This window comes from Misgurnus anguillicaudatus, chromosome 21, assembly GCF_027580225.2.
Source record: "Misgurnus anguillicaudatus chromosome 21, ASM2758022v2, whole genome shotgun sequence".
Lineage (NCBI taxonomy): Eukaryota > Metazoa > Chordata > Actinopteri > Cypriniformes > Cobitidae > Misgurnus > Misgurnus anguillicaudatus.
In genome coordinates, this window is record NC_073357.2 from 30,882,501 (window position 1) to 30,899,606 (window position 17,106).

Here is a 17,106-nt window from a genome sequence, read left to right on the forward strand (position 1 = left end):
TAATCAATTATTATATGCAAGTTTGACATGACATATACATTACATAAAACTACCATTTTTAAAATACACCCACACTTTGAGTGGTCAATTCTGAGCCATGAATGACACACAAAAAACTTGAGATATGAGGTCAAAATAAAAGTTTAGTTTTGTTTTCTGAAACATTGAAAAAACAATGCATTATAGTGTGTTTTAATCTTTGTGTTTAAATCTGTGTGTGTGCGTGTGAGAGAGAGACAGAGAGAGATCAGGTGTCTTTTCCAGGTTTCCATTTTTCACCTTCCATTCCTTCTGCTGCAGTACATTTCTATACCATCATGGATCATTCATCAAGCTATGGCATGTTTTATTCATCCAGCCCTCTCCATACTTCCACTCAGATCCTCTCTTTCACTATCAAAACACTCAGCAGAGATGGCAAGGCCCAAATTGCCCCAGATGAAAAATTAAACCTTTAAGTGGAGAAGGCTGTTAAATCACAGGCTGCTTTTTTGATGTGACATCATTTGCAATTTTACTTTATCTTTGCTTAAAATGTTTTCTTTAGGTCGACTTACTCTCTTCAGACTGTTGTCTCTCTGTTCTGGTGATATGAAACTTGGCTTTGAAGTTTCCTACTTTTAGATTAAATCTCACTACTGTACATGGTGTACTTACTGTCTATCATTGCCTACGTGTTGTTGAGAGCGAGATGGATGTGTTTTTGCTTTAAGCATTAATGTTTCTAAGCACCTCGGCATCTGGTTGTGATCTTATAGGACATAGTAGTTTGCTTTTGAATAAATAGAAAGTGCCTTTGGCCTTTAGTAAGGGATTATTTCATAAAATTTAGATCCATATAAGTATTTCTTTGCTGCTCCATCTTCTGTGCCTCTTCCTGATGACATGAACTTACTGTAAAGTAACATTGCTTGCTCAGGGGTTGCTGATTTGCTTCAGGCCAAATATAGTTTGTGCTGCCCTTTCCTTCAATAACAGCCGCTTTGCAAGCCTGTAATACATTGTGACAGCTTAACTAAACAGTCTATGCACAAACTCTGGAGGTCTGACTCACATAATCAGGCGTCAGCTGTATATTTCTTGCATTATTCACAACTGCATGTGCTAACCCACTGACTGTTTAGGACAACGCCTGGCAAACATTTATGTCTTTACTGTTATTGTTTTAGTGTTATAGTACTGGTCATCCTGTTTCCTTGTTATTACTAATCTGGGTGGCCAAATTGCAGAAGATTGAATAAGCATTGTTGCCCTGTATATGCACCATGGATGTGTTTTTGCGTTTTTGTTTTTGCTATAAAAAATGGAAAAGGTTTTTAGCATTGATTCAGTAGATCAGGGGTTTCCAACTTCATGTGCCAAAGAGTTAAAATATATATACATTTTTATATTTTTATGTATAAATTAACTTTAAACTGTGCTACCATTAAAAACCCAGTGAGGAAGATAAAACGGTACTGTACTGTAGGGTACTGTAGTGAAAAAAAAACACGTTAGAAATATAAACAATTCTTGAAAGTAGGGGTGGGCGATATGACCGAATTCTTCTATCACGATAGGATTAATTTTATATCATGATAAAGATATGTATCACGATAGAGTTTTTTATGTTTTAATAAGGTTTAAATCTTTAATACCATAGAAATGTTAATAATTCTCACAAAAACATATACCAGCATAGAAAGAAGATAAAAACAAACAAAAGTCAAGCTCTCTGAAGATAAACAGTTAATGATATAAGAATTATAATAAATAATTATGCACGTATAAGCCTATATATTTTTTTTTATTTAAGGTAGAAAAGTTATTTAATCAGGAGCTGTGAGAGATTTTCTCTCAATGCTGTTTGATTAACACTATTGACAGACAGGAGCAAAATTAGGTAACTTCCGCTTTAAGACCAAAGTCCGGATCCAATACACTGTTACACATGCGCTTTCTCTCTTTCTCTTAAGACCTAACTGGTCGTGTTTATGAGGATGCTTGCAAAGACGGGAATTTTGACGCATATGTGTATTTAAGGCCAATAAAGTGGGAAAATGCTCACGAGCTTAATGAGCAGCGGTTGCGCGACTTGCGCGCTCCTCACAGACAGGAAGAGCAGCGGTTGCGCGACTTGTCCGCTCCTGACACACAGAAAGAGCGCACGCATACAGATCTGTTGTCGGTGTTTCAATGGCTTAAAATAACTTGTTTTAAAACTGCAGTGCTTAAATACGTGTACAAAGCGTGACGTGGCCGCGTAATCTCGATAGAAACGATAGTCCAAAATCTCTACCGGTTGACAAATTTCTACCGGTTAATTATGTCTACCGGTTTATCGCCCACCCCTACTTGAAAGTGTATGCTGTATGTACTAAGAAAGGATAGATAAACACTTAAAAATGTAAATTATCATAATAAGAGATGTACCGATATATCGGCCAATAATTGGTATCAGCTGGTGGCCAATATATTCTGTCAATCAAAAGAGTACAGGAAAATGCAATGAATTTGAGCTCTGTGTATAGAAAATATAAAGAAACATCAGTAGTTTAATGTTCTATATAAATTATAACATTTTAGACAATTTCATCATCAGAATTTAGTTAATATAGCCACCAAACTATCGGTATTGTCAGTCTGAATATTCGGCTATCGGTGGAAAGATTTCATATCAGTGCAATTTTTGCTTTGCCTTTTATCTGCTGACATTTCCTGAGGACCCCTTAAAGAGAGAGTTCTGCCAAAAATGAAAATGACCCCGTGATTTTCTCACGCTCAAGCCATCTGAGATGTATGTACATTTTCATTAAAGGTGCAGTGTGTACATTTTAGCGGCATCTAGTGGTAAGGTTGTGAATTGCAACCAACGGCTCAGTCTACTGCTCACGTCTTGCTTTTGAAACACATAGAGAAGCTACGGTAGCTGCCACCGGGCAAACATGTCATCGTTGGAGACAACTTAGTAAGAACAACTCAGAGAACTTAGTAAGTTTGTCTGTTAAGGGCTTCTGTAGAAACATGGCTTCACAAAATGGCTGCTTCCATGTAAGGGGACCCTTTGTAGATAAAACGTCTCATTAACACATAACTGTTCATTATGAAAGGTCTTAATACACCCCTGATAATTTAGTTTTGTATATTATTTTGCATTTCTGTCAAGAGATCCTTCTAAAAATTACACACTGCACCTTTAAAGGCTGAACTATTCCTCTGAAAGGCCCCCTTGGAATCCCCGGAACCAGGTTGTTTCTGGGATCACCCCAGATGACGTTTTTGAACTGGAAAAGATGTTTTACCTCTCTAAAAATGTACAAAAATTTTCAAAGTCCAATAATCTCTTATTTCAAATGTAAGTTTTGAAAAGAAAAATGTGTTTTGCATGTTATAATAATTAATTTGATTCACCAGAAAAACCACATGAATTTCACATGTGAAAAAACACATGTGATCACATGTAAAATGTGTGTTTTTGGAACAATTTTGTGTGATTCCCATGTGAAACACATGTGATCACATGTGCATAATGAGGTGACAATTTTTGACATGTGGACAATGTGCCACATGTGATCCACTTGTTTCACATGGGATTCACACAAAAATGTTCCAAAAACACACGTCACATGTGAATTTGCACATGTGAGATTCATGTGACTTTTCTGTAAGGGGCAAAACCATTTTTATAATCGTTCATTGATCCTTTTACCCTTGTATTCATTGATCCTCGCCTTTCACTTGACAGATTGTACTGAGGGATAGACTCCACATAGAGTCGTGTAATTTGCTCTGGGGTTAACTATGCTCGGCTCTCTCAGTAAAACACAAGAAGATCTTGTCCTCCTTTTCAGTGACCCAGAAATCAATACACGGCACAGCAGCATGGGAATCTCATTCTGTCAGGTGGCTTAGAGAGTATACGTGTGTGCCTGTAAGTGTGTGTGTGTGTGTGTGTGTGTGTGTGTGTGTGTGTGTGTGTGTGTCTCACTGTAGCGCCCCTTTTGTTTCTTTAAAGCTGTGCTTCTCAAGTAGCTTTAACTCAAGTCTCGTGTTTTATATTGGTAGCCTAAATGTTTTTATACCAAAATTATTTATTGCACAAAAGCAAGCAATTTTTATCTCAAAATCAAACATTCAATTGTATTAACATCATAAACAGGATAACACAATGTACTACACTACCGTACTGTGTACCGTATTTTCCGGACTATAAATGTGACTTTTTTCATAGTTTGACGGGTCCTGGAACTTCTAGTCAGGTGCGACTTTATACGTCAAAATGATTTCATATGAACCAAGAGTAACTATTACCGTCTACAGCCGCGAGAGTCCGCTCTGTGCTGCTCCTGTATTTATGTAATACAATGGATTCAGTGATGTGAAATGACTTCGGGACCTTTTTGATAGGGATGCTCCGTTCGATTGGCCGATAATGCTTGTTATGCTTCTCAATGAATTACGGTGAAATGCCGCTACATCCAAAAGCCAGGGGGTGCTCTCGTGCAGAAACTCAAAATGCGCTGTAGACGAAGAACAATACACACGCAGCTTTGATGACCTATGATGATGACACGCAGCTCCAGGAAATGGCTGAAGGATATATTTATATTGCTGTTCTTTAAACCTTTTCAGGTATTTTCATTATAAAAAAGAATATGTATAATAATTATGTTTGACGAGTGTTGTTTTTTCAAATGCATGTTATAAACGATTCAAACTAACAGGGATTTCAGATCGATAAGGACTTACTGATCAAAAGCCGTAGTACATGAAATAGCTGTGAATAAGATCGGCTGTCCGAATCAGAATATTGATCGGCCAAGCATTTTTCGTGGATATCGGCATTGATTGGAGCATCCCTAATTTTTTAACTTGATTTGGCTTATTGTCTTAATTTAGCCTATTCAACTTCCCAGGTATGTTCTGTATGCTATTGTGTATCGTGTAAATAACTGTTTATGTTACTTTAACATGTACGGACACCTATTCAGTCTGCTTTTCTGTGCTATTGTTTAGTTAATTTACTTGTCTTTCTAGAGTAAATATCTGTTCTTCGGCTTGGATTTTGTGATCATTTTCTAAATAAACATGACGTATAGTCAAGTGCAACTTTTATATATGTTTTCCTCTTCAAAACGCATTTTTGACTGATGCGACTTATACTCCGGAGCGACTTATAGTCCGGAAAATACGGTATACAGAAAATGATTTTTTCCCATTATTAAAAATTTCGTCTAATGGTCTTTTTTTATGTAGATGAGATGAAAGGTATGTCTCACAACCTGTAGCGGTCTATTTAATTTGTCTAGGTTTCAAGTACAAAATAAATTTGCACCAAAATAGGTTGACCGGACATAGACCCAAAAGCACCGTTACTTCAGTTTCATGCTTTTTATATCAAATCTTTCATATTAGTATTTTCACGAGATACAGAAGCATTAGTACTAAACATACATGCATCCGTATGTGCACGCATGGTCCCGCTCTAAAACAAACAGACAGTTTGACTGCTGTTGTGATGGGGGAGGTACATTATGAATGAGATTTGTCTAGCTACTTGATTATCCTCACAAATTATTAATTGGATTCTGGTGCTTCCCTTGAGATCCATCCCCCTCAATCTCCCTTGACACCCCCCTCTCTTTGTTCTTCACTGTTAAGACCACAGAGGGGTTTACATTATGAGCTTTGTGTGGCTATAGAAACATAAGAAGGTCAAACACGTCACTAAATCTAGATCATGCTAGGTTGTTTCACATTGGACTGGTACTTGTTTTCACTATTGATTTGAAGTTACTGGTTAAGTAAGGCCTGACTAAGCCTGACCGTGTTCTTTAAACACAGTGGTTTGTATTAAATTTCTTTTCGTTCGATTGAATCTATTAAACTTAATGGTTGAACAGTGAATTGTCCCCCATTAATGTTTAATTGTAAAGAGAGTTTATGGCTCTATCTTAATCAACAGGGTGAAAAACCGCACTTTTAAGGGGCAGTTTCCCGGACAGGGTTTAAATTAATCCAGGACTAGGCCTTAGTTATGTTAGGACATTTAAGTAGTTTTTATAAACATACCATACAAAAAAACAATACTGGTGTGCATCTTGAGATAAAACAATGGCACTGATGTATGTTAAGAGATGTCAGTTTTTTTAAATTAAGGCAGGGTGCATGATTTTTGGAAAAGAAAGTTGGGCCTAGTACCAAAACATACTTGTAGCCAATCAGCATTAAGGGGCGTGTTAACTAACCAACATCGTTGCCTGGGTTGCATATTTTTGGGGCGGGTCTATCAAGAAGGTCCAGGTTCTATTGGGGTAGGGGCGTGTTTGTTTAGATGATTTCAAATATCAACATTGGCTTTCAGAGATCATGGACCCCACCTTTAAGGCAGTTCAAACATGCATTTTAGTCTGGAACTAGGATAAGGGTTTAATTTTGGGCCGGGGCACATAGGCTAATGGTCTCGCTCTGCTCCGTGGCAGTGCGCCCACTGGTGCTGATCCATGTGCACTGAGGCGCAACGAATAACGTTCGTTCATTTATTCATTCCTATGGAAAATAGGCATCATGCTTGTGAGTGCGGGGCATCCCCGACAAAAACTGAATGTGTGATCTGGTTTTTACCAGTGACGCACGACGCGTCAATCGTTTTTGTTACCATGCACTTAATTAGTGTCTACGCAGCCTTGCTTTAAGTCGAACACAACACATTTCACTTAGAACTTCGAGAAGGCGCAGGGTCCTTAGAAATGTAAGTTGGAGCGAGATAAGAATAAAGATCTAAAGCTGCATTCAGACTAGCAGCGACTAGCAGTAGCACGACGCAATCTCATTGATTTGAATAGAAGCTTGGCGACTTTTGGTGACACGAGTGACCGTTTGCGACTGGATAGGGTATGTCCAGTCGCGCAACAAAGTTGAGAAATGTTTAACTTTTATGCAAATTATGAGCGACTTTCAGGAGCGACTACCAATGAGAACGAAGCAGTGGAGTTTACGTCATCCGTCTCTCATCAGTTACTAGAGTGGACGTTACTCATTTGTTTATGACAACCCGATTTAGAAACGCCTCTTTTGAAAGACTATGTACTAGGGCTGATAAATTCTGTGTTTCATGCACAACTTGTGTGTGTACTATGCCGTTTTGGTCAGTAGGAAGTCCTTATCAATCTAAAATCATTATGAGTCTGAGTCGTTTATAACGTGCATTTAAAAAAGCAACACTCGTTAAACAAAATCATTCAAAATATTCTTTATTATCATGAAAATACCTGAACAATCTGAAGAACGGCGATATAAATATTCCTATAGACATTTCCTTGAATAGCGTTTGTGAAGCTACTTCTTCTGTGGCAGAAGTTTCTGCACGAGAGCGCCCTCTGGCTTTTGGATGTGGCGGCATTTCACTGTAATTCATTCAAATTCATTCATTGAGATAAACGCATTTGCACTATTAATCATTACAGCCCTACTATGTACTATGTATTTAGACATCAGGTGCCCAGGTCAGGAAAACTGAATAAAAGACTTGAAACTTGTAAAGGGATTAAAGTATATAGCCATGTCACTCATATCCTTACAATACCCTAACTGAATAACACTGAATATATGTTTTAACTAATTGTATAAGTTATAACATTGTATTTATAAAATAATGTATTTTAGATTATACAAATCAATTAGAGCTATTAAAAATCACATTTACTAGCTGGTGACCTAAGATCAGCATAAGGCAGTGGTTTTCAAACTGGGGGCCAGGGGGCCCCAGCTTTGACATTTTATAAAATACATTATAATTTAATGTTTTGTTTTATTAAAATGTTACATTTTTAAACAAATTTGTCATAAAATTTCTTTGGGGGGGCTGTGAATGAATGCACCGTACATAAAGGGGGCTGCACGTTGAAAAAGTTTGAGAACCACTGGCATATGGAATCTCTATGGCTAATTTATAAGACATGTTACTAATATGTTGTACTTCTTCTTGTTAATTGAGTCTCTTGTTTTGGCTAGAACTAGTCAAGGAGGTTGTACGATTCTCATACTGTAGCTAACTTCATTTTCTGAAAGTTTGATTAAAATGATGACATGTGCATATAAAATTCAATTATTTGTAAAATTTGATGCTAGTTCAGGTGCTCTTTTTAAAGTTTTGGGTCAACCTCTTGCACAGCTTCAAAGCTAAAACTTACAGCATCAAATTGTTTCCAGCAAAAAAGGTCCAGCATGTCACTGAAACACACCAGTGGCTTTGCAGTCATCAGTATTTAACGTGTTACCCCTCGCAAACGATAACAAATCCTAATTTAACCCCTGGTTGTACGTTATGATTTTTTTATGTCCAGTGCTCTCACAAAGTGTCAAAAAGAGGCTATGCTAAACTATTTAGTTTTGGGAGTGAAGAATATGTAGATAATAATACAATGTATACACATTACAAATTAACGCAACACTAGGTAGTTTCCATGTAAAAATGAATTACAGCTCCCCCATGTGGTTGAAAAGCACAACAGTGCCTAGTATCAGACACTCTTCTGCAGGCAGGGGGAGGGGCGGGGCTGTGTTCCTACCCTCCTCCGCCACTTTCAGAGTGTGCTTGTAGCAGCTAGAAGGCTGCTCAGGTTGCAGCAACAGTACAATTTGTCCAGTTAAAAGTTGTTCTATCACTGAAATAATTTTAGAGACATTATTTAAAGGTAAAAAACTACATAGTGTTACTTTAAAGTTGCAGTTTACCAGTGAGGTCCTATCACAGGTCAAGTACAAACACTGTCCTCCATAATTATGATGTCAGGGAACATACTCAGCTTTATTTTTATTACCGCTTGGAGTACCAGCTTTTTGTGCTTGAGTTCTCCTTCTTCTTTCTAATCTTTCTAAAAGAGTTTTTCACAGTATAAAATTGAAAACCTTTACCTTAAATGAATCCTATTCTAGAAGAGCCACAGGTATAGCACTTCATATCTTCGACATCCTTTTTGTCCATAGTGAAACTGAAATGACATCTGAAGAGGTATATTGGACCGGTTATATCTTTCTGCAGTCTAATGTCTGAAGTCAATACATCTGCTCTCTTGCAGGAACTGGCAGATTTGCGACATGTCCACTCCAAGGTTAAGAAGCAGTACCAGGAGAAGACGGCCGAGCTGGCACATGCTAACCGGCGCGTGGAGCAGCACGAAGCAGAAGTTAAGAAGCTCAGACTGAGGGTGGAGGAACTCAAGAAAGAGCTGGGTCAGGCTGAAGATGAGGTGAGACAAAAACCCAGAATGCATTATTGTTTCAATTATGTTTGATATTTTATTTAACACTGATATTTTATGTGTGCATTTCAGTTGGATGAAGCTCATAACCAAACCAGAAAGCTGCAGAGATCTCTGGATGAGCAGGTGGAGCAATCCGAAAACCTTCAGGTTCAGCTGGAGCATCTACAATCCCGGTAAGCAGAAAAATATATCATTGACTCAACAATCTCTCCGAACGGCCTAAGCAGTGCATTTTGTTTGAATAATATGTTAAAAATTTGATTCTCTTTTGGTCAGTAATGTATTCAGGATGAGCTTCCTTGTTACACAACATCATGAATAAGATGGCACGTTTATAGTGTAAACTGTCAACGATTCCCTCGGCCTCGTCTCTCTTTCAACATCTCTCTCTCTCTCATTATTCTGGCTGCATTCAGGCTAGCACCTACCCGCAGCCAATCCCGTGCTGCCTGGCAGTGGGTTACCGTAGTAACAGGGAGACTTGAAGCAGTGTTGTGGGCTCAGGCAGCTGGAGAGAACAGTGACAGGCATGTCGGCATGCTGGTGCTTATAGAGACTTTGATGGAAAGCTTCTAATGATTAAGTCGTTCACACGGCATAATTCCTCCACTTCACACCTGTGTGGTTACAAAACACGAGTCGTTTATCTACTATGTGCGGTCCTGATGAATATGTTTCTCTGTGTTTTATTGCTATGGGAAGAGATGGATTCAATAGACCTTTTTCAGCTGCCATGATGATTGCAAAGCAAGGCTTTGGGGAAGGAAGTCCAGAATGTTCGCTGTGGCTTATTATTGTGTACCAGGATGTCAGGTGTTGTGCGGTCAAAACAAACAAAGAATACATCATTCAAAAATGTCCATAAAACAAAGAAGTTTACAGTGTTATAATTAGTTAGGACATAGGACCTAATTTTGAAATAAGAGTATTGTATTGTTTATATGAAATAATTTCTGAAAATAAGCCTGTTGGCAAATGCTTACCTAAACTCATATTATAGATATTAGGGCTGCATAACGATTAATTGCGATTACTCTTTTGCAGAATAAACGTTTTTGTTTATGTTATATATGTGTGTGAACTGTGTATAATAATTATGTATATAAATATGCACACATGCATGTATAATTTTAAGAAAAAAAATCATATATTAAGTATTTATTTATAATATAAATTATACATAAATATACAAATGTACACTCACCTAAAGGATTATAAGGAACACCTGTTCAATTTCTCATTACTGAAATTATGTAATCAACCAATCACATGGCAGTTTCTTCAAAGCATTTAGGGGTGTGGTCCTGGTCAAGACAATCTCCTGAACTCCAAACTGAATGTCAGAAAGGTGATTTAAGCAATTTTGAGCGTGGCATGGTTGTTGGTGCCAGACGGGCCGGCTTGAGTATTTCACAATCTGCTCAGTTACTGGGATTTTCACGCACAACCATTTCAAGGGTTTACAAAGAATAATGTGAAAAGGGAAAAACATCCAGTATGCGGCAGTCCTGTGGGGGCGAAAAGCCTTGTTGATGCTAGAGGTCAGAGGAGAATGGGCCGACTGATTCAAGCTGATAGAAGAGCCACTTTGACTGAAATAACCACTTGTTACAATCGAGGTATGCAGCAAAGCATTTGTGAAGCCACAACACGCACAACCTTGAGGTGGATGGGCCACAACAGCAGAAGACCCCACCGGGTACCACTACAAATGCGAAAAAGAGGCTACAGTTTGCACGGGCTCACTAAAATTGGACAGTTGAAGACTGGAAAAATGTTGCCTGGTCTGATGAGTCTCGATTTCTGTTGAGATATTCAGATGGTAGAGTCAGAATTTGGCGTAAACAGAATGAGAACATGAATCCATCATGCCTTGTTACCACTGTGCAGGCTGGTGGTGTAATGGTGTGCGGGATGTTTTCTTCGCACACTTTAGGCCCCTTTGTGCCAATTGGGCATCGTTTAAATGCCACGGCCTACCTGAGCATTGTTTCTGACCATGTCCATCTCTTTATGACCACCATGTACTCAACCTCTGATGGCTACTTCCAGCAAGATAATGCACCATGTCACAAAGCTCAAATCATTTCAAATTGGTTTCTTGAACATGACCATGAGTTCACTGTACTAAAATGGCCCCCACAGTCACCAGATCTCAACCCAATAGAGCATCTTTGGGATGTGGTGGAACGGGAGCTTCGTGCCTTGATGTGCATCCCACAAATCTCCATCAACTGCAAGATGCTATCCTATTAATATGGGCCAACTTTTCTAAAGAAACTTTCAGCACCTTGTTGAATCAATGCCACATAGAGATTAAGGCAGTTCTGAAGGCGAAAGGGAGTCAAACACAGTATTAGTATGGTGTTCCTAATAATCCTTTAGGTGAGTGTATATACACATGTAAACATTTCTAAAATATATATATATGACATAAAAAAAACTTTTATTCTGTTATAGATTAATCGCGATTAATCGTTATGTACCCCTAATAGATATTTTAAAAACAACAACTTAGTATAATGTCAAATCCAATTGCGTTTTTCCACTGCATGGGGCAACTTGGCTCGACACAACTCGCTATACTTTGGCTTGATTTACACTATAATACAGCAGCGCTTCAAAGTGGGTGGGATTATAGACAGTGTCAGCAGTAATGGCACAGTATGAATGGAGTGTTGCCGGCGGGAAACGCGCAAGTTAAAAATTCTTAACTTTGCCAGATATGCGCGCTGTGTTAACCAATCAGGAGCTTACTCTAGTAGTGACGTGATTACAGGGAGCGAGCAGAGTCGCTGAAGCCCCTCCCATGACGCAATTTCCAAGCGAATGACTAGAATTTCACATGCGAATGAAGCCAGTAAACGCAAAATGTTCAAGCGTCCAACTATGCGCGAATAGCGCGTTTTTGCCGCCTCTACCGCGGCTGTTGTTAACGCACAGTTAGGCCTTAGGGGGTTGGATTGATAAGGTATTATGTGTAGCTGGTTGCTTAGGTATTCTGGATAGTTGCTACATGGTTATTTGCTGGTCCAAGTCAAATATGTCTACCACAAAGCCTCTATGATATTCTGGTCCCTAGATGTGACTCAGAAATGAAAGCTCAGTAATAGCCTTTTTACAACAAGCCCCACAATATAATTCATGCCTGCAGCGCCAACACTGTAGGATTAGTTACGTGCTGAAGTTTAATATTTAAGGTTATTCAATCAGCTCATGTTCTTTTTGCTCATAAGCTTTAAGTAGCCTGCATTCTATTGGGAGAAAAGGTCGGTGGCCATGTTATCAGCCAGGACCATACATCAACATAAAAGAGAATGAGACGAATAAAGGATGAGAGTACAATCACACCGCCCATCTGAGAGGTGGGCCAGAGTTCAGCCTTATCGCAGCAATAGAGGAGGGGAGGAGCATAACATGGGTGGAAAGGGGCAACAGATGGAGATGAGTGCTTGTCCAAGTTGTCATGGAGACTGCGGATGGTGTAGCGGAGGCTGGTTTGTCAAGGTGACAGGAGAGAATGACAGTATTAAGGATCTGATGGTACTTTATTCTTAATAGACTTGATTGGTTTTAAAGATAAAGTGTGTAATTCACCTACAGTATCTCCAGTTTCTCTGTGGCGCATTGCTCTGTTTGTTTGAGCACCTCGTCCAACACACCAACACTGATGTAACCAATGCCATTTGCCGCTGAGTTATCCGTTTGTCTTGACTTCTGTTAGATATGTGGAGTGTCTGGGACACATAATTGAAAACAGTTCTGCAATTTTCTTGAGTGAAACTATTTCTGGATGGCAGTAGCGCATAAACTACACACGTTCATATCTACATCCAATGCCGCAGGAAGTTCAGAGTAGCATCTTGTCACAGCTGGATGTGTCTCCGCCCAGCCAAAACACCTTAAGCAACATCTACACTGGACACAGCGGATACACAGAATAGAAAAAGAGGTGGTTTAGATTCTATGATCGAGGTTGGCTAATGTTGTTTGCAGCGTCTCTGTCTGTCTGTTAGTCTCACAGCACGAGACGGGATCTCTTCTCAGCCTGCCAGCAGCACCATTTGGCACCCCCACCGTGCCTATTTGCTTCTTTTTTCAGTGTAAAAGCTGTGAAGTCGGTCTCTCATCTCACTGTTTCACCCTTAGCGGCTTGTTGCGTGTTGTTTGTCTCTTTAACCTTCCCCTTGTCCTCACTGCCCCTTTCATTATTGTCCTTTCTGCTACAGTCTCTCTTCCACTATATTTTATAGTCTCTCTCTCTCTCTCTCAGCTTCCACAGAGAGTGGATAAGAATTGACTGTTTGTGCTTCAGTCTATAATCATAAACCTGGTGTGTAAATCGATATATGAGCACAGACAATGTTTCACAGCCCTGCGTGAAGTAAGCCAGCCCTAAATCCATCATTTCACACTGAGCTCCTGTTTTCTGTACGTGTTGAACTCATGTTCTGTTTGTAAGCGTCTTTCAATGGCTCACAAACATATGTAACCTTAAACGTATCATGTTATATTTTAACCATTCAACATTTTGACAAGTGATTATTTCTATTTTTAAATTTGATAACTGTCCAATCATTTAATCTCTTTAACATCCCTCATAAAATTTAAATGGTTAACATAATACATAAAGTAAATAATAAGACTTTCTAAATGTACAAAGCTAGACGTTCCTAGCTGTTGACTAAATTTACTTTGGTTATATTTGTGACACTGCCTGTGAAATTCAGATTTTTTTTCTTTCAGTCTTTGACATGACCTTACTTAGAGGCTGTTTACACCTGACAGTAAGATGCGTTTTGGTCGATTGGATCACGAGTGGATGACTAAAGACAGGTGTAAACGGGTTGTAAAACATTTTAAGCTTATCCGATTTCGACCACATTCAGAGGTAGTGGAAAACGCATTTGACCGGATTGCTTTTGTGTTGTAGACGCGCATGTGGTTCGAGCAGCCACAAAAGACCGCCTACTCTCCAACTATTGATCTAATGCAGTGTTTCCCTACCAGGGGGTCAGGGCCCACAGGGGGGCCTCAGCAGATTTCCAAGGTGGCCTCAAGATGACTTTACAAAACAGCATTAAAATAAGCTAAAACAAGCAAAAATCAAGATGTTTTTTTTTTTTTTTGTCGCAAATATACATCTGTCTAGTAGTCATTCCAAGATCTAGTTCATTTTATTTGGAATTTAATTTATTTGGAGTGGGGGGCCATCAAATATTGTTGTGGGCAACTAGAGGGCCTTGAAGTGAAAAAAGTTGGGAACCACTGATCTAATGTGATGTAATGACCAGATATAAAGTTTTTGCATTGGACATGACTTCTAGCGCGATCTTTAGTATTTCATTGATCAAACTGAAGCGGATGCTATCCACCTCTTTCATTTATTTCATTTTGCAAGCGTTTGAAAGTTTTGCAAGTTTATATTATCAAAAGATATTAGAGAAAGCTCTTACATGTACACGTACAAAACTCTGTGCAGCATGTTTGATCCGATTGACCAAAATGCATCTTAATACCAGGTATAAACAGCCCCTTTGTCTGTATTAAATATATTAAGATTATATTTTCACAGAATGTTCTTTACATGACATATAGGATGATTTTAGGTAGAAAACAGTCATTCATAAAAAATTAGTTTTCATAGGCAGAGTCAAATTTTTCTGCAAAAGTGATTCTTATATGTGACACAAGCAGAAACATATTATATAATTTTTATTATTACTTATTATATTATACTGGATAACAATCCCCTTTCTGAGATGTGCATTCATCTTTTATTGTATAAAAGTGGGTTAAAACAATAGTATATGTCTACTTCTTAAATCAGAACATATTTAAAAAATGTAAAAGCAAACTTTTAATCTGGTTAATATTCAAATTGCTGTTAAATCTTCATTAAACTCTCCAGGACCCTTAACTTAAAGGTCTGTTTATGTTGCTGTTAGAGCATAAATAATACCTGCAAAATGAAAAAGCTCAAAGTTCAGTGCCAAGCGATATATTCTCTTTAACGGGCTTTGGTTTTTAAGGGTTTACAGAGAACGGCTGGTTTGGACTACAGCCCTCTACTGTAGTTTTTGACTAACCTCCGCCCACAGGAATACACCAGTCACGAACTAAGCTAAGCTGCTGTCGAATCACAAAACACTAATCAGAACTTATGTATTTCTGAAGAAGGGACTTTAAATACCCAAATGGCACACTCCGGACTTGTGGACTTCCTCAGAGTCCACACTTTGATGACACCTAGGACACCTTACGGACTCATAGACTAAAGCCCGTTTTATAGTCGTGCGTAAGTTCTACATCGTAGCTGCGGCGTAGGCTATCCATAGCCTGTGCGTTGCCTGACGTGCACCTCGCAAAATTTTTAACAGCGCGTCAGTTCTACGCGGACCGCAAGCGCTGTGATTGGTCCACCAGAACCCCTCCCGTCAGGTAAAAAAAAATGCTTCATGGGTATTTCCGTTTGCGACGGTGAAAACAAAGATGAGCCAAGTTGAGGAGTGATTTAACTCAAATTGCAACAAAAGTCGATGTTTACTTACTTCCATAATTGCTGGTCTTCTCAAATCATAAACAACAAGTTGCTGTTTCTTCTTCGTTTGTGGGTTAACTTGCCAAGCATCTTCTTCTCTGATGGTCACACTGCTTACATGCGTGGATACTGCCTACCAGCGGTTTGCGCGTGTTTTTGCACATCGAGGCGGACGACGACGCAAAAGTATAAATGAAAACCGACGCGGAACCTATCCCATTGCGGCTACGCCGTAGGACCTACGCACAACTATAAGATCAATAAAGACATCAGCCCCTTTTTAGGACAGAGAAAAAGTAAATTGTGTGAAAATACTGCGTGGTTTTTATTGACACACAAAACATGAACACGTTATATTGTGCACCATAAACACAATTAAAGCTTCGAAAACAGGAACATTTTGGCGTTTAAAGACCGTAAAGTCAGCCTTAACAGAATTTGAGGGTTAATCATGGAGATGCAAGATAAAAGTGTGTGTCATGTGCTTTTGTGTTAAGCAATGGTTCTCCGTAAAGCACTTTGAAAGTGCTGTGGAATGTGACAGATAGGATTCTCAGTGGAGGGCTGAACTTCACAGAGACTCTGTGCATAAGATAGATGTGATCTAGAAAGCTGGTAGTATGGATCTGCACTGCTTTAATGTAGCTCACTGGTGCTTATCTGAGTTTCCAGGCATTAAAAATCAAGAAAGTAACACACACCTTCGCTAAGTAACAGGCAGCTCATAAGATTTGTATGGTTGTGTATTTCTGCGTTGTTTTGTATATCGTGCATGTGTGGGAGAATATACCGCATTAAAAATATATCCTTTGTTTGGCAATGAAAAGGTCTTTGGTGTTGTATTGGATCATTATGTATGTCACATTGGTGTCGTTATATTCGGGTGTGTGTGTTCTTTTATTACAAGTCTCAGTGATGGTAATGTTGGGCTGTAAGACCATTACACAGCTGCTTTCCCATTGGTCAGATTGGATTTCCAATGGTTTGCTAGTACAGTCTGTTCCGTACAATGACCCCCGATTTTACAGACAAGGCTTAATTCTACTCCTAGACTAAAACACGTGTTTGAGGTGTCTCGACTGAAAGTAACTTGCACTGACAGATGTTAAAATATGCCAGTGCCAATGATTTGTATCAGGATATACATCAGGTTTATGGGTTTAATTTCACTGTTTAACCCTATTAGTAAGTTAAAGAATAGAAGGTTGTTGATTCAAGGTTTTCCCTGGGTTAGCAATTGCTTACAGTGCACAATTAATCTTTCATTATTATAATTAAATATAATGTAAAAAATTTAAAAGTTATGTTTTTATCGTTTTA

General features: G+C 38.8%; 1 protein-coding gene across 2 annotated transcripts in view; it reads left to right on the plus strand.

Annotated features, from left to right (window-relative positions):
• Positions 1-17,106, plus strand: part of ccdc102a (coiled-coil domain containing 102A) — a 92,341-nt gene that overhangs the window by 68,973 nt on the left and 6,262 nt on the right. Inside the window, exons 7-9 of one of the 2 annotated variants that reach the window (XM_073858903.1) lie at positions 9,060-9,230; positions 9,315-9,418; positions 9,662-10,086. In XM_073858903.1, the coding sequence (XP_073715004.1) occupies positions 9,060-9,230; positions 9,315-9,418; positions 9,662-9,821 (435 nt within the window). In that variant the 3' untranslated portion in view covers positions 9,822-10,086. Of the gene's footprint in view, positions 1-9,059; positions 9,231-9,314; positions 9,419-9,661; positions 10,087-17,106 lie in introns of those variants that run through there. The other variant, XM_055202039.2, reaches the window with a different exon arrangement.